The 18,365-nt window shown below is 48.0% G+C and overlaps 1 protein-coding gene and 1 long non-coding RNA gene across 2 annotated transcripts in view; both read left to right on the plus strand.

The window, feature by feature from the left end:
- The window catches only part of C7H3orf20 (chromosome 7 C3orf20 homolog), a 72,904-nt gene extending 69,455 nt beyond the window's left edge, over positions 1-3,449 (plus strand). Inside the window, exons 15-16 of the mRNA XM_028518430.2 lie at positions 2,074-2,214; positions 2,828-3,449. Coding sequence (XP_028374231.1) covers positions 2,074-2,214; positions 2,828-2,924 — 238 coding nt within the window. The 3' untranslated portion in view covers positions 2,925-3,449. The remainder of the gene's footprint in view (positions 1-2,073; positions 2,215-2,827) is intronic.
- An 11-nt stretch (positions 3,450-3,460) lies between these two features.
- Positions 3,461-3,952, plus strand: LOC118501622. Its single transcript, XR_004904258.1, has 2 exons — positions 3,461-3,644; positions 3,713-3,952. It is a non-coding gene; the product is annotated as an uncharacterized LOC118501622 (long non-coding RNA).
- Positions 3,953-18,365: the final 14,413 nt, after the last annotated feature.

The raw sequence follows: 18,365 nt of genomic DNA on the forward strand, positions 1-18,365 counted from the left end.
TTTGTGGCACTGTGAGCCTGTTGCTGACCTTCCCTGGGTCAAACCACTTTGTTAGGGGACCCAGGGACATGTGAGATATAGTCCAGGCCTGGTTGGTGAGATAAGACTTGACAGCTTGCAGAGGGGAGAAAGCAGAAACAGGCCAGAGTAAGGTAATGCTCTTCATGCATTAAGCTGTCACTATGCACCCATTCAGGAGGAGTCCGGCCAGACCTATCGGAGCAGGAGCCTCTGCTGACAGACAGGCAGGCACTGGATAAGCAGGGGAAGAGCATGTTGTGGGAAGCTTCATGCCTTGATCATACAGGGAGTGGGGAGTCATTAAAGGTTCTGAAGCTGAGGATAAGCTTGATTAGAACTGGTCTTTACTCATGAACCTGGAAGGGACTAGGTCAGAACTAACCAGGATGTCATAAGCTTGTCACAGGAGCACCCTGTATGGATAAAGGTGGTTTCAAAGCCAGCTCTCTCCTACAGTGGGAACCTGGATGGGCTGAGTAGGGAGAAGTTACCTTCCTGAAGTGTAGACCAGGGCCTCAGACACAGAGGGCTGACCCTGATGCCTTAGAGAGGTGGGCTCCGTGTCTGATAAGGGCCAGCATTTGCTGACACTTTCCTTTCACTGAAGTGAGTACAAAGGTTTTTGAAATTGCTGGAGGGGCTGGCCTGTTGCAACCCCCAGATGCCTTCTCTACTTAGCCCTGATAAAGGATGGTCTTGGCATCCATCTCTAGATTATTCTTCCAGGAAGCACCTGGCCTATTGTCAACAGGAACAGGAATGTTCCTGTCACCCCAGCAAGATGGCTGTGTGGCCCCACTGTCCTAGTCACTCACATTCCTCTGATGTCCCTGTCACTTGATTCATTTATTCATTACTCACTCATACCTATGAGAGCCATACCAAGTTGCTGAAATCAAACCCTCCTCTCAGCTGACTGGAGGCAGAGTCATAGAGCTGTGAACCCTGCACCATTATAAGCAGTAGAGGAAATCCCTCCTTCTGTGAGAGTTCAGGGAAGGCTTCCCAGAGAGGTGACATGGGGACCTGGCCTTGAAGGATGAGTAGAAGACCCAGCAGAAAGGGAAATGAAAAAGGTGCTCCTGGAAAGGGGCTGAGGTGAGCAAAGGCAAGGTGTGCTTTGCAAACTGGGGAACATGATAGCTGTGGATTTAGTGGGGGCCGCCAAGAGGGCTGTTTGAAAAATATGCTGGTGGTTTAGGGTTAAGTTCTGATGGGCCTTGAGCTGGGCATCACTCCAGGGAGTTGGGGCTTGCCCCTGCAGAAGCTGAGCTCCCTCTGAGGGTATAGGGAAGGATCTAGTCCAGTACCCAAGTGTCTGCTCACGCCTAGGCTGTGGCAGCACCACTCACCCTCACGTGGCCCTCCCCTGTGGGCCTGTCTGTGTCCGTACGTCCCCTTTTTCATAAGGATGCCAGCTGTATTAGAGTGAGGCCCACCCTGCTCTGGTATGACTTCTTAACTTATTATGTCTACAATGACCCTATTTCCTACTTTCTGGGGTACTACAGGTTAGGACTCCCATATGTGGATTTGGGGGGGGGACACAAACCATAACACTGTACATGATGACTTATTTTCTTGGCTTCTTGTCCTCTCTCCTTTGCTCATTTAATGGTCAGGCTGAGTGTACAGGTGCACTTGCCGTTGGAGGGGTAGGGGATATGGGGAGAAAGAAGGGGAAGGGTCTAATCAACGAACATGTATGAATGACACATGGACATGGACAACAGGGTGGAGATTGACTAGGAGTGGGGCATGGGCAGGCCAGGGAAGAGCAACAGAGAAAAATTGGGGACAACTGTAATAGAACAACAATAAAATAAATAAATAAAATAAAATAAAGAAGCCAGGGAAGCCAAACTGCAGTAAGTCTCTGGGTCCCCAAGGGGTCAGGTTCTCCCTTCATCCACCCTCAGGAAAAGCACCTGAGCCCATTTCTCTAGGAACTGGAACACTGAACGGGCAACTCTGAGTGAGGGCTGCTTGCCCAGGCCCCCTCTGACTGTGCCCCCACTGAGCACTGCCCTCCCCTCCCTGCTTTCCCTGCAGCATTTCAACCTCCATCCTGGCCCTGGATGACTCTGACTCAGCCTCAGCCGAGAGAACAATGATGGATGACATTCAAGGAAGCACCTCCTCATTGACCATTGGGGACGAGATAGACGAGTCTTCCCCTGAAACTGAGAAGAAGTAAGTGGCCTCCCTGGCCCGGGGCTGAGGGACCCTCCTGTGGTCAGCAGGATAGGCATGGCTCACAAAGGCCACACAGAGCTAAGTGACCTTGGGCAGTCACATCCCCCTGGGCATGGTTCATCTCCAACAATCCTTGACCTCTGGCCTGCTTTGTCAACATGCTACCCAGCTGCTCTCCTCGGAGCTGCTGGCAGTGGTCTGGTTGGTGGAGACCGAGGCCTTTAAACTTTGTGGAGAAACCCCACAGCCCAAACCCATCTGTCTATCTGAGAAGGGTGGGCACTACCGGCTGTGTCCCTGCAAGCAACTTCCTAGACCTGTCAGGTCTACTAACTTAGCCGTGTTCACTGGGAAGCAAATCATGTTCTGCAACAGCATGTTCTGAAATCACATGTTTCTCATGAAGATAGAAAAACAAAACTGTGAGCACCTCAAAAAGTCACAGGTGCCATTGGGACCCCCATGTTGCAGCAACACCTAGAAGACCTCAGCTGTGCATGGTGGAGGGCCACACCCACCTCTGCCTGGCCAGGGCAGGGCTCAGACACTGCCCAGACCAACCCTCTCTGCCCATTTCCCAACATTTGCTTCTCTCTACTTTGATTTTTAGGATGACACATCCTGATGAGGATCTTCCTCCTATCAGCAAAGGCAGAAGGAACAGTAAGAAGCAAAATGATGGGAAGAAACTGCTCCCCAAGAAGTAATGCAGGCCCCTTGACCACCAGAGTGCCAGGCCTGGACATGGCTCATCCCTCGCCCATTCAGCCATCCTGCCCTGCCTCCCCAGCCCCGACCCCCTTCTCTGAGCCTCTATGTAATAAACAAGCATGCTGCCAGCATCTGGGTGAGGCCATGGGCTAGGCTGGCTCTACAAGGCCAGAGGCCCCCCAGCATCCCTGTTACAGGCCCAGTCCTTGGAAACTTGGTTGTTCTGGCCCAGAACTTTTTCTGTGGCCAGTGAAGTCAGCCCAGGATTCTTCCACTCCCAAGGAAACGAACCTGACAAGGGGACCCAGCCAAATGAGACATTAGCCATGGGGAGATCTGTGATGGGACTAAACTATGCTCTCCTCTCCTTCACTGAGTGGGAATGGCTTGGGTTCTGGCCCAAGTGGAAAGCAGGGTATGAGAGAGAAGAGGGAGAGGGGAGACAGGAAGCTGAGGGAGAAGAGATGAAGGGAAAGATGGGGTGACAGATGATGAGAAGGAAGAAAACAGGAGGAAGGAGAGGGGAGGGGAAGAGGGAGGAGAAGCTGAGAAGGAAGAAATGAGGGAAGAGGGAGAGAAAAGGGCAGGTGGACAGAGAGAAAGAGGGCCATGGAGTGGGACAGAAGAGGCAGTGACAAGCCACACCCAGGGACCCTTTGGTGGCACTGGAAAGCCAGAACCCCTGTGTGTTAATGTCCCCATTTAGCCCACCCTCAGTGCCCGAGCTAACAGGTCTGAAGAATCCTTACCAGCCTCAAGGAGCCAGAGATGGCAGCCCATCCAGTGTGCTGACGCCTCCCTGGTGGCAGCTGAGAAGGGTAGAGAGCACACCAGCTCTGGCCCTGCTTGTCTGCAGTTCTAGAGCCATGCTTCCCAGGAGCAGGGTGAGGACCCCAGGGGCTCTGCCTTGCTCTCCAAGCCTGGAATAAGGTCTATAGGCCCTGATCTGTGGATGGCATTCAGTGGCATGCTCTATACTTCACAACCTGTGCTCCCTCTGTAATAGATGCTTTTTTAATCTGAATTTTTTGAGGTTTAATTTTTATCATTTGTATCATTCAAAGGCTTTTTATGGATTATACATTTGTCCCCTTATAATTGATTCAAAATGACATGCTATGTTCGTAAGCCTACAACCTTTGACCTAAGGGGTCCTGATGTATGTTAGGGGTCTTGGGCATCCCAGCATTCTCCCCTACTCCTTGTCTGAGCAAAGAACACACAAAAATTGGAAGGCAAGGAGAAGCACATTCCCCCTCTGTCCAGGTCAACCTTCACACACTGGATTTACACATAGACAGGGTGGGGCAAAAGTAGGTTTACATGGTTTGTGTGACAATAATACAGTAATTAATAAATAATACTACAAGAATAAACTGTGTTTCATGTACTCACAATTGTAAACCCACTTTTGCCCCATCCTGTCCATATGCTATCTTGGAGATCTGGAAACCCAGCAAGTAGCGCCCCCAGATGCTCGCCAGAAGCAAACACAAATCTCTGAAGATACTCACTCTCCACCTAGACTTCATAGGATTCCCAGAGAGAACCCAGTTGAACATTAGCTCACAATTAGAAATTTAAAAATGTAAGCCAAAGTGAATGAAAACAAATATCAAATGTTAAACCAGACGTACAAGACTTTGGATATTCAAATTGTCGGACGATATAAAACAAATATGTTTTAAATGTTTAAATAAGCAAAAGAAGGGTTTGAAACCCTAAGCAAGGAGGAAAATATTATCAAACAAAAAAAATATGGACTGAATTTTGCTTCCAGATGTGTTGGAGTAACTGGTACTGGGGTTTCCTCCTGACACAAACACCCAGGACGAGAAAAACAGTGTATGTTTTACAACCACTCCCAACTTTCTGCCGGACACACTTTCTGGATCACGGTGCAGGGAAGGAGAATGCAAGCACAGTATAAAGTACTGCTGAACTGGGGGAGAGATCAGAACTGGAGCGACGGCAGTGAGGAGAATCCGTGGGGCGGAGCATCAGTGAAGAGGGCGCTATGCAGAAAGAACTCTAGAAATTTACCTTGGGGTTTGCTCCGAGTCTTCAGCTGGATGCTCCACTGCACGTGTTGAAGATGTGGCTTCGTGAGGTCTGGTAAAGAACTAGATTCCCACAGGTAAAAGTATGAAGTTGGGCCCTTCCCTAACACCATAGACAAAGATTAACTTAAAATGGATCAAGGACCAAATGTAAGGCCTAAAACAATAAAACTCTTAGAACAAAGCGTAGGACAAGGCATTGTGACATTGGATTTGGCAGTGATTTTATGGATATGACACCAGAGGCACAGGCAACAAAAGAAAAAAATAGACAAATTGGACATCATAAAAAAATGTTAATGTATGTACCAAAAGACACTATCCAAAGAATAAAAGGCAGCTCACAAAATGGGCAAAAATATTTAAAAATCATATATTGATAAGGGATTAATGTCCAGAATATACAGAGAGCTGCTAAAACAACCTAATGCAAAACTGGGCAAAGGACTTGAATAGTCATTTTTCCAAAGGAGATATACAAATGGCCAATAAACATGTGAAAAAAATGCTCAGTGTCTCTCATCGTTAGAGAAATGCAAATCAAAACCACAATGAGATACCGCCTCATACCCATTAGGATGACTACCATCAAACAGAAAACAAGAAGTGCTGGTAAGGACGTGGAGAAAAGTGGAACCCTCGTGCACTATTGGTAGAAATGTAAGTTGGTAGAGCTGCTATGGAAACAACTATGGAGGTTCCTTGAAAAATTAAATATAGAATTAGCACATGACCCAGCAATTTCACCTCTAAGTATATAACCAAAAGAACTGAGAGCAAGGTCTCAAAGAGCTGTTTGTACACCCACGTTCATATCAACATTATTCACAATAGCTAAAACATGCAAGCAAATTCTATTCATCAGCAGATGAATGGGTAAGCGAAATACAGCATATACATACAATAATATTGAGCCTTAGAAAGGATTAAAACTCTGCAATATGCTACAACATGGATTAGCCTTGAGGACATCAAACTGAGTGAAATGAGCCATTCACAGAAAGATAAATACTGTACGATTCCACTTATATGAGGTTCCCCAGAAAAGTTAGAATCATAGAGACAGAAAGTAGAATGGTTGCTAGGGACTGGTGGGGGGTGGGGAGAAATTGTTTAATGGGTATAGAGTTTTAATTTTACTAAGTGAAAAGAATTATGTGGATTGATGCTGGTAGTGGTTGCAGAACAATGTGAATGTATTGGTTGGCCAACAAGTCCATATGTTGTTTTTCCGTAAAAGACACATCTTTCATTTTCACCAATAACTTTCCTGATTTGGATATATTGAGTGTGTCAGCTATCTCCTGAAGGGTAGAATGTTGATTGTTCTCAATTAGTGTCTCGATTTGATCGCTGTCAACTTCAACTGGCCTACCCGACAGTGGAGCATCGTCCAGCGAGAAAATCTCCAGCACGAAACTTTGCAAACTACTTCTGACACATTTAATCAATCACAGCACCTGCTGCATACACAGCATAAATTTTTAGTTTGCATTTCAGTTGCATTTTTACCTTTCTGAGATGATAAAGCATAATATGCCAAAACTGTTGCATATTTTCTTCTAACTTCAATATTAAAATGGCTACACAAAAATTCACCAATTTTGATAAGTTTTTTTAAATGCATGCTGATGTGACAGCTATCACAATACAATCTAACAAAATCATTTCAAATTAGTTAAAAACAACTGGAGCACTATTAGAGCCATCTTACAGAAAAAAATAAATAAACTTTTTGGCCAACCCAACCTTTAAACCAGTTAACTGTACACTAAAAAATGCCTACGATGGCAAATTTTATGTTATTTATATCTTACCTTTAAAAAAGCAGCAACAATAACAACAACAGAAGAAACCTGAAGCAAATATTTTTCTTAATGGAGACACTGTAAGTACATTCTGCTAAAGTTAGGAACAAGACAAGGATAACACTGTCAACAGCACTATCCAAATATATTGGAAATCCTGAACACGACATGGAAAGAAAAGAAATAAGACCATCTGAGTGAATACCATCTGCTATCCCCAAATACCACAAACTGGGTAGTTTAAACAACAGAAATATGTTTCTCACTGTCAGGAGCCTGGAAGGTTAAGGTCCGAGTGCCAGCACGGTCAGGTTTTGGGTGAAGACCCTCCTCTTGGGCATGGCCTTCCTCCTGGATTTGGCTTTCCTTGGTGTATGGTCACACAGAGAGGTCTGTCACTGCCTCTTCTTATATGCACACCAATCTCATCATGGGGGCTCCACTCTCATGACCCCATCTAAATGTGATCACCTCCCAAAGGCTCCACCTCCAAATACCATCACACTGAGGGACAGGCTTCAACCTAGGAACCTGGCGCCAGGGATAAACACACGAATGTTCAGCCCATTCCAGAAAGAGAGAAGGATGTGGAAAGAAATGATAATCAAATTGTCAGTTTGCAGTGATTAATCATCTAGCTAGAAAAATCAACCAAGAATCAATAGAGAAACTATTAGAACTAATACGGATTTAACAAGGTGCTGGACACAAGAACAATGCGTGAAGCCAGTTTCACAGTGAGAAGCAGTAGGCCAGGCTGTGCACAGTGACAGGGAGACTTAAGCACACAGCACAAGTGGATGAGGAACTCCGTAACACAGTTGCTTTAGTGCCCAGGGGTGAACTGAGGCAAAAGGAAGACGGAGCCCAGTGTTTGCCAGAGACAGGATGGGGCCTCTCTGCCAAAAGCCCAGGAGGTCTCAGGAAGATGCAGAATAATCCAAGGTCCCCATTGCTGAGGCCCCTGAGAGCCCTCACCCAGAACTCACAAGCATTTCTCCCTCCAAAAATCAAAACCCGCTTCTTCCTGCATGTCTCCTCCTTTCCAAGCCTTGAGACTGTGGGCAAGTGACCTCGGTGTCTGGGTGTCCACATCCTCCTCTGTAAAGTGAGGATGACATGAGGGCAGTTACAACCTCCCAGGGACGTGGGTGGATTGAATATGATACCGCAGAGGAAGGGCTAAGCTCATGCTCAGTAATTATGGATGAAAAGAACTATGTATTAATGAAGCAGTTAAGGAATCCCCCCACCCAACATCAATCTCCACAGCAGCAAGGCCCTCCTGCTGCTGGCTGCCTCCCTGTCTTCAGCTCCATCAAGGGTTAAGGAGCTTGGCTGACTGGGGAGGAGGAGCAGGAATGAAGTAGTGGTGCTGGCAGCAGTGTCTCCCTATCTGTGAGCAATCTCCTCGGGCCCCCAGCTCATGCCTCAGAAATGAAAGCCCCTCTCCTAGGCTGAAGCTCTGCTGGCTGCATCATAATGACTCTCCTGGACAAAGAGATCGAGATGGGCCCTCCCTCCCCTACGGCACTAGGCTCTTACTTCCCCAGGTCTCTGGGATGCAGGGGCCGCTGAGCTGCCCTTGAGCTGTCGGTTCACACAAGGGAAAGAGATTGGGTCCTTTTAGCTCCTGGTCCTGTGAGGCTGGAGGAAGGGGAAGTGAGGTGGGGTGGGGGGAGCTGGGAGGGTGTCCTGGAGTTGGGGGAATGCTGACAGGTTGGGAAACAGCTGGTCAGTGTGTCCTAGTTACTCTAGGTCTTACAGAACCCACCCATCCTGCTATGGCTCTGCAGATTATGGCCCATCAGTGAGTTGTGAAATCCATTTGGTGGGTTGTGATCCACATTTTAAGAAAAAGGAATTGGCTTAGATAATAGAGTGCATTGCATATAATAAAGTGACAAGCTTTATTCCAGTCACCATCAGTGTAGTGGCTAAAAACACAGACCCTGGAACCCACATGCTCAGCCATGCAACCTCAGACATGTTGTTTGAACTTCCATGCCTCAGTTTCCTTACCCATCCTTGGAAAAGACCAGCAAGCACATGGTGGGTCATTGTGAGGAATGAAGAAGTGATACAGAAGAGCTCAGGGGTCAGGGAAATGCTGCAAGTGTGGGCTCTGTTTTTGTCCCCACTGTAAAGTCTATTTCTTCTCTGGGAAGGTACAATATCTGTACCTTGAAAGCTACTGGATTTGATGATTGAGCACAGGACCTATTCATGGCAAGAATTCGGGGCACAGCCTTGGGCAGAGCTGGTGGTACTCTTAGTAAATTAGAAGAGAGGAGCCTGAGAGAAAAAGGAAAAGCCGGAATCCCTGGAGGCAGGTCTCCATGTACACAGCCCTCTGCGGTTTACACCTCTCACTGGCCTCTCCCACAGCAGCAGCCACTGGGATCATTTTGTGTAAATAGCAAGGAATGTGATTGCTGATCATATGACAGCAGTGTGTTCAGTTTTGTAAGAAACCACTACGCTGTCTTCCCAAGTGTCTGTACCATTTTACAGTCTCAGCAGCAGTGAACGAAATTTCCTGTTGCTCTGCATCCTCGTCAGCATTTGGTGTTGTCAGTGTTTTGGATTTTGGCCATTCTGATAGGCTTAGAGTGTTCTCATTGTTGTTTTAATTTACACTTTCACAGTGACTTGTGATTTTGAGCATCTTTGCATATGCTTATTTGCAACCTGCATATCTTCTTTATTGAGATATATGTTCAGGTCTATTGCCTACTGTTTAATTGGGTTTTTCATTTTCTTGTTGAGTTATATTTTGGATAACAGTCCTTTGTTGGATGTGTCTTTTGTAAATAGTTTCTCCAAGTCTGTGGCTTGGCTTCTCATCCTCTTGACATTGCCTGTCTCAGAGTAGAAGTTTCTGACTTTAATGAAGTCTAGCTAATCAATTCTTTCACTGATCATACCTTTGGTGTTATAGCTATAATAAAAAGTCATCACAATACCCAAGGTCATCTAGATTTTCTCCTGTGTATCTTCTAGCAGTTTTATAGTTTTACAGTTTACATTTAGGTCAATGATCTATTTGAGCTAATTCTTATGAAGAACGTAAGGTCTGTGTTTAGATTCTTTATTTATTAATTGTGTACATGGATGTCTGGTTATCGCATCACCATTTGGTAAAAAGACTGTCTCCGTGTGTTGACTTTGCTGTTTTGTCAAAGATTACATCAGTCAATTATAGGTCATTTCTGTGCTCTCTCTAACCTATCAACCTATTTGTCATTCTTTAATACCACACCATTTTGTTCCTGTAACTTTACAGTGAGGCTTGATAGGTAGTGTCAGTCCTCTGACTTTTTTTCCTTCTACTCTCCATTTTTTAGAAGTAGAAATTGAGACACCAAGAAGTTAAGTAACTTGCCCAAAGTAGCAAAGTGAATGGCAGAGCCATGATTTGAACTCAACTCTTTTGACTACAAAGCTCGTGCTAGGACAGAGATGTGGGGTTCCATGTATCTTCTGAACTTCCATGGAGCCCCCTCCCAGTTCCCGTAGTCACTAATGCCTGTCTGCATCAGCCTTCTCCACGGACTCGGGGCTCTTCCAGGAGGACCTGAATCTCACCTTTCACTGATGTCCCTGCTCCTACCAGGAGCTGATCCAGAGAAAGTCTCCAGGGAGTGTTTGTTGAATGACTATGTGACCAATTACGTGAGTGCTGGAAGGAAGGGAGACAGGCTGGTAGGGAGGGTGGGAGAGGGTAGCTTTGATCAGCCTGGGCCTAGAAGCATACCTGCAGGCCCTGGAGAGGACCCCTACGCACCCAGCAAAGCTCCCTTCTTCTCCCTTTGCCCCAACATGAGCTCCAGGGCACTTATTCCTTGGCTCATCTCACACCTTTAGCCTTAGTTTAGAGACAGTCAAAGGCACCCATTCTAAAATCAGTGCTCCCTCCTAGATTCACTGTGCCTGAAATCCCTCCTTAGAGTCCCTCCCAATAAGAGTTTCCCGTAAGCTGGCACAGTTTACCTTGGTCTAACTCCGGGTGGACAGCATGCTCTTGACCCTCATGAGGTGGCACATGGGCCACCTCAAAGGCCTCAGAGGGAAGGTGCTCCTATGGGACCATTTTACAGAGGGGAGCATATGCACGGTCAGGATGGGGAACTCGGTTATCTGATGTGAGAAGCCTGGCAGTTGGGAGGCAAGGGTCCAGTCCTGTGTCAGTGACAGACTTGCTTCCACACACAAATGGAGTCAGTGCCCACCCCCCAGCACTGGAGCCGCCATGACCCACTCCTGATGCCCACGGGACTGGTGGGCCAGAGTTCAAGGCTAGATGATTCTGCAGGGTGTTAGGTCCAGCCCAGAAGCCACCCAGCTTTTCACAGCTCTGTGAGCCCCTGATGACCACGGTCCCCAAGCAGGGCATGACAGGCTCTGCTCTGCCCCCATGAGCCTGTTGCTGGCGCTGAGTGGGGCACTGCCAGGCCCGCCATGTCAGTTGTAGCTAATGCCCAGGGCATCAGAGTCCCTCTCTCCACCTGTGAGTCACCCACCTAACACTTCAACAAGTGTGTTGATCCCCTGATGTGAGGCACTCACTGGACTACAGCAGTGAACCAAGTAGGCAAAACCCTGCACTCTCCAGGGAGGGGAGAGACAGACACCAAACCCAGTGAGTACAATGCTCACTGTATCCCTTGGTGACAAGCGCTATGAGGAAGTGAAGCAGGGAGGGCCTCACAGGGGAGGTGACCTTTGAACAAAGTCCTGAAGGAGGAGAGGAATGAGCCATGTGGATGTCTGAAGGAAGAGCCTTCCAAGCTAAGGTCCCATGTCAGAGCGTGCTTGAAGTGTTGGAAGAACAGTGAGGGCCAGGTGTGCCAGAGTGGAGGAGCTGGGGACAGCCGGGGAGGAGATGAGGACAGAGAGGCAACCGTTGGGGGAGACCTTGTGGACCACTGGAAGGGCTTTGGCTTTTACCCTGAGTGAGGCGGGAGCCATAGAGGGTATGAAGCAGAGGAGGGGCAGGTCCTGATGTGGTTTTCACAGGATCCCTCTGGCTGCTGGGCAAGACAGTCTAAGTTTTGAAGATCAAGTTAAATTTCCTAACAGCTGATTTGGGGTGGGAGAGAAGAGAGGACTCGGGAATGACTCCAGCGTTCTGGAAGGATGGAGGTGCTTCGCTGTTCCTGAGTTGGGAGGCTGCAAGAGGAGCTGGTGGGGGCGGGGTGGGGATGGGGGTTAGAAACTGGGTTTTGTTCATGTTAATTAGGGAGGCCCACTAGGCACCCGGGTGGAGTGGGCTGATGCCATCTTCCCCAGGCTCCATCCACTGCGTCTCCTCTGCAGGAGAAAGAAGGGAGGGGACCTCTCAGATCAAGGAGGAACTTTCTGGGGGAGGCAAGACACTGGAGAGACTGCAAGTGGTAAAGGAGGTACCTCAAAGGATCACACACCCCAAAGGGAGTGAGAAAGGATGACACACCCCAAAGGGAGTGGGTTGTGACCCAGATCCTGGGATTCCGCAACCTGAAATCCAGGATTTCTTCCCCAGGCTGATCTGCCGTACAGTGGGCAGGCAGGTCAGGGGGGCACTCCCCTGGGAATGGTGGAATTCTCAGCTCATTAGCACTTTAAAGGGAGTGTTTCAGCTGTGACACTAGCTGTAAGCAATTAATTTTAGGTAGAGGCAGACAGGGCTCAAAGAGAAAGGCATTCCTGTCCTTTCTCTTCCTATTTTCCCACTTCATCGAGGAGAGTCTCAGCTGGGTGCTCCCCGGTTTTTAACATCTCTTGACACTTACCAATCTCCCTTATTATCCAAGGGGGAGTAAGCTCAGAGCTTCTGCAGTCAACAGTGTTTGGCTAGAATTTAACAGTGTAGCTTTATGTTCAGTTTTGCTTTATAACACCCCTGTATTTAATTTATGGCAAATCATGGCTGTGATTGGAAGTTTCTTTTAAATACATCTATGTTGAAAACGTGAACAGATTTAAGATATTCAATAAATTAAAATGGCAAACATCATGGAGCTGATGCATGACTACCTGGCATTCGGGAAACGCTCCCTTAATAATTGTGTTCGTATGGCTGCTGTGAGGCTTGGCTTGGTCGATACTTTTGTTTGGGGTACTTTGTCTGCTACGGTATTTTGTTCCCTCTTTCTTGTCCCCTGGCCTTTTCCTCTAGAAAGTAGTATTGGGTGGGATCCAGTCTTTGTACCACCGGCCTCAGCGAGGTCCTGGAATGGCTAAGAGCCTCTTTCTACACAGCCAGGTCGGCATCCTTTTTGGGTCGCAGTCCACTGGGGGGCGTCTCCACACTGGCCTGATCTGCTCCCTCTGGCACTGTCTGGATGCACTGACTTCATACCTCCCTCCCTCGGCCCTCAGGGCTTCAGAGCAGCACCAGGTTTCACTTTCTGTCCTCCAGGGCCGTCCCCGTCACGTCACGGCTCCCTGCTCGCTGTGCACAGTCTCCGCCAGCCCTCTCCCTCTCAGCAGCCCTGTGATGTGGGGGCCAGCACTGAGAGGTGACGAGGCTGGCGAGGTCACCTGGGAAGTGAGCGGCTGAGCCAGGATGACACAATGATAGTGGGTGCTGGGCTGGGCCCCCACGTTCCATGAAAGAGCCCCCTGGGAGGGGGGTGCCGAAGGAGCAGAGGATGAACAGAGGGATGGGCCGCCTCCCAAACGTGTGCTTAACCATGTGGCCAGCCTTTAGGGACAAAGCCAGGCCCACCCAATGTTGGGGATTCACTTTTCCCTCAGAGGCGTTTAAATCTTACCCCCAGAGAGGGTGCTGCTTAACACAAAAGGCTGCCGTCTGAATAGGAAAGGTGAAGGCTTCTCCTCAAAATGCTCGATATTAATCACCATCATTTTTATCATACTTACTCTGAGTCAGGCACTATTCTGAACACTTCACAGATATTAATTTGCTTAGTTACCCAAAATCCCTGTGATGTAGTTGCTTTTGTGATTCCCACTTTGGGGATGGGGATGTTGAGGCACAGAGATATGAAAAGACTTGCATAAGGTCACACGACATGTCTGTAGCAGAGCCAGAAGTCAAGCCCAGAGAAGTTGGCTCTCTTGTTATGAAAAGCCATGGGCCAGGGCTATGTGTGCAGAGGGGGCAAGGCTGTAGTCTCTCTTCCTGCTGGAACCCCACCCCCAGCCCAGGCTGCTGGTACAGAAGTGCCAGCCCCTTCTCACTGGCCTGGGGAGAGGACAGAGCCAAGGAAGACTGGAAGGGCCCTCAGCCACCTGCCTCCCACCTGGTACTGTCAGCCCTTGGCAGCTTTCCTGGTCCATGGGCATGCGGCCTTGGCTTGCACACCCCCAGTGATGAGGGGCTCACTCTCTACTGGCTGACTGTTTTCTCCCTGCTGTGCTCTGTTCTGCCTGAGCTAAACCTCCCCTTCTTTGCCCTATGAATCCAACACCCACCTACTAGGGTCTAGGGCTGCGGACCCCCAGACCTGCCTGCTCCCTCTGCTCTGTAGGGGCTTCTCTGACCTCCACAACCCCCTAGGGCTTTCTGAATTCCAAAGTTTGTGGCCCAGGGGGCTCTAAGTGTAATTAGGGGAATTAAAGTAAAGACAGGGCTGCAGCTACTGTGTGTGTGTGTGTGTGTGTGTGTGTGTGAGAGAGAGAGAGAGAGAGAGAGAGAGAGAAAGAGAGAGAGAGAGAGAGAGAGAGAAAGAGAGAGAGAGAGAGAGAGAGAGAGAGAGAGAAAGCGCTGGTGGGGAGGCAGTGGCTTCGGGGCTCTGATTCTACCCAGCTTCCCCACCTTTGCCCTCACACTGAGGCCAGCCCAGTGCCCTGTTTCCAGGGTCTGGCCCTTTTAAATTTAGCCGGAGGAAAAAGCAGTTTGTGCAGGTCTGGAACTCAGAGACAATCAGCAACAGGAAAAAGTCATCCGAGGGGAGTTTTCAATGAATTATGGAGGCATTGTTCCTGTGCCCGAGGAGCCAGGGCTGCTGGTCCAGGCCTCACTGACCCAGCCCAGGCCTTTGGGGCCAAACATTGCCTGGAGCTGCGTCAGGACAACACAATGTGGGCGTCTGAAGGCAGAAAAAAAAACAGAGGAAGAAAAATACTGGAAATTCCCTATGTCCCAGCTATGGAAGAGCCTTTCTTGAAAATCAACAGCAAGGGAAAGGTTGTTGTCCGCCCAGGCGGGGGACCTCGGGGAGCGGGAGGAAGTCACAAATGATATTTTGAGATATTTTCAGTCTAGTGTGATGCCGGTTGATTTTCCAAAACATGAGGGCCTCATGCTGAGGGGAGAGTCGAGGTTGACTGGGGCTGACCAGGGGTGGGGCTCAGGATGGGCCAGGACAAGGACATAAACAAAAGCTGACCCAGTTGGAGCGCTCTAGTGTCCCAGCTGGCTGACTCACAGGCCCCTTGCAGGCAGGGGAGGCCAGGGGCCTCCTGTTGATCCAAAGGCCCTTCCAGACCTTACTCTGATGAGAGGATCACAGATGAACCCTAGAGTCCCCTGCACAGAAAGCCTGCTAGGTGGCCAAGCAAAACCTTGTTCATATCTCCCAGTGGGAAGCTCACTACCTGCACAGCTCAAACTGGGGGACACAATAACGACCTCCTGAAAGGGATAGAGTAATGAACAAAACAGAAAAAAACTGTGTTCGTGGAGCTGACATTCTAGTGAGGAGACACAGGCAGCATACACAATAACATTTATAATATATTAGAAAATGCAAGCGTTATGAGAAGATAAACCAGGGGAAGGAGTAGGAGTTGCTTGGTATATAATTCTAAAAGGGCCGGTGTGGGGTGCCGGGGGGGTGGGCACTAAGGAGAAAATTTCTCCTCATGCTCAGCTGAGACCCAGCTCCCTGGGATGCCTCACAGGCCCCCCACTCTGCTCGCTGGACCAGTAGCCCTACCACTTCTCTGCTCTGGCTGAGCAGAGCCAGCTCCTCATGGGAAGGGGGACCCAGCCTCTCCTCACCCTTCCCAGCAGCTTAGAGCTGTACACCTTTCCCAGAAGCAGGCAGAACATTTTAAATTCCCTAACTCAATGAGTGCACCCTGCGGTCCTAATTTGGCTGTTTTAGCAGCTGACCCCACTGTTACTTCCTACTGAGCTCACTGTCCTCCAATGCCCTCCCTGTACAGACAATGGGCCCTGTCTCCTCTGTCCATGCATAGTTGAGGCTTGCAAACTCATGAAGAATTTGCATTTATTTCTATTGTTTCATCTTGTGGAATTTTGTTCATGCAGCTTACAGAGATCTTTTTGGCACCGACGTGGACTACATATCAGGCAGACAAAGAGTTAATACTAACATCCAAAAAGTGCCTAGAAATAGATAACAAAAATAAAAGAAAGAAAGAAAGAAAGAAGAGAAAAAAGAAAAGAAAAGAAAAGAAAAGAAAAGAAAAGAAAAGAAAAGAAAGAAAAGAAAAAGTAGAAAAGAAAGGGGAAGGAAAGGTGGACAAAGAATATGATCAGACAATTCACTGCGGAAATGCAAATGGCTAACAAACAAATGAAAAGATGCTCAACCTCTCAGGCAGTTGTGCAAATGCAAATTAAAAGAACAATGAGATGCCATTTTTCTCCCATCAGATTGGAAAAAAATATTAAATATTGATGACATTCAGTGCCAGCAAGGAGGGGGGCAGTCAAGCTGTTTTGACACTGCTGGTGGGGGTGTGAGCTGCTATAATCTTTTGGGACAGTTATCTGCAGTTTCTATTAAAGTTTAAAATGTGTATGCCCTTGATCGAGCAGTTCCACTTTGGAGAGTTTATCCTGCACAGCCACACAGACACATAAGGCAATACCTACAAGGGTATTCCTTGTAAAAGAGGGGGAGAGAGAAAGGAGAGAGAACTAAATATTGACTAATTGGGCAATAAATTAGTGAATCCTGGGTCAGTTATTCTACAGAATATGAGGCAGCTGATAAAAATAGTTACATAGTGTGTATGTATACATAAATACATGTATGAACCTGGAACCATGTGTATGGTATATTAGACAAAAAACAAGGCTCAAAGTTAGGTATATGGTGTGATTTTATTTTTGTAAGTATGTTTGAAAGAGTAAACTGAAAAGATATATTCACCAAACTGCTAACGTCAGTTACCCCAGGGCAAGAGGGTTGCATGGAGCAAGGTATTTTTTGTCACTTCTCTATTTTTTTACTTTCACAATAATTTTTATACCTCTAATAATTTAAGCAGAAGATACTCTTTCTTAAAAGTCAGTTTTAAGCTGTTCTTATAGAGATCTGCTTGTCACATCATCATAATGAACAAAGGACACTAGCGTGAAAGGTTGTCTTCTCCCTGGTGAGCTGGGTCCTCCCCAGGGCCTCCAAGAGATATTGAAGCGCCCACTCCTCTGCTCACCTTCACACTAGCGGGAATCCCACTGCTCATGGAGCCTCCTACATGCTCCCTGCTTCAGTGCCCCACATCTGCCTCTCCCATGTCTCATTCTACCTTCCCTGATCTGTGAGTGGTGCAGGGTTCAGAAATTGTGCAGAAGGGACTGGGCTTGGGCTGGGTTTCCTAATCTTGGTTAGAGATTTGAGGGTGCAGAGTCTAGGCTTAGAACAACCACCAGTTTCCATCTTGCATGACAGCTCTGAACAGTGGCAGAAAGGGATCCTGGGCCATTTCTAGGCTCCACTGGCAAGAGTGCTGTGCCTGATTAGCAACATCTGCTCTCAACAGGGGACTGGTGAATGGGAGCATCAAAGTTAGTGATTGGCCACAGTTGGTCTAGGCCAGTGATCATCAGACTGATATCATGCACAAAACTCATTGGGTATTTTATTAACATGTAGATTCAGGTCCAGCAGTTCTAGGACATGCCTCCAATTTTGCATTTCTAGGAAGTCCCTAGGAGATTCTGGTGCTGCCTGTTGGTGTGAGAACCACTCTTTGAGGAGCATGTGGCAAGGATCTTGGAGACCTCTGTTCACAGCTACCTTTTCTTATGCCTCAACTTTTCAAACATTTGCAGACAAAAGTGACCAACCCCTCCCCACTGTCTAGCACTTTTTATACCCACCATGCCATTTGATTCTTGGAACAGCCAAGGTTATTATCATCCTTGACAAATGAGAAACTGGAAGTGCAAAGGGGACAGGACTCTCCCATGATCTCCTAGGTGCTGGTGGCAGAGGTGGGCCTGAATGGCACATCAATCACCAACATCCCTCATCCCCAACCCTCTCCTCTCCAGAGCCAGAAACTAGCCAGAAAGACCCTGCTCCTCCCCGAAAGCACTGCATTCACTGCCATAAATAAGGTCTCCACCAAGCCAGGTCCCTCCTCCCTGGGCAACCTCTCACAGCAGGCTGGGTCTAGGGCAGCCACTGAGGGAAGGGAGGCCTGCCGACAGCATGAGTTATGGGCTCCAGGAAGCCCATTAGTCACTGGAGCGAGAGAAGTTAACTCGAGCTTATTAACTCTAAACGTTTATTATTCACATTGATCACTGCGGCAGACAGTCCCCGCCACCCCGCCTCCCAGGAGCTGGCCCGTGTGCTCTGACAGCAGGATGGTGATGCCTGTGTTTTGAGTCCCCAGGAAATGCAGGCAGGGCACA

The sequence above is a fragment of the Phyllostomus discolor genome, chromosome 7, assembly GCF_004126475.2.
Source record: "Phyllostomus discolor isolate MPI-MPIP mPhyDis1 chromosome 7, mPhyDis1.pri.v3, whole genome shotgun sequence".
Classification (NCBI taxonomy): Eukaryota; Metazoa; Chordata; class Mammalia; order Chiroptera; family Phyllostomidae; genus Phyllostomus; species Phyllostomus discolor.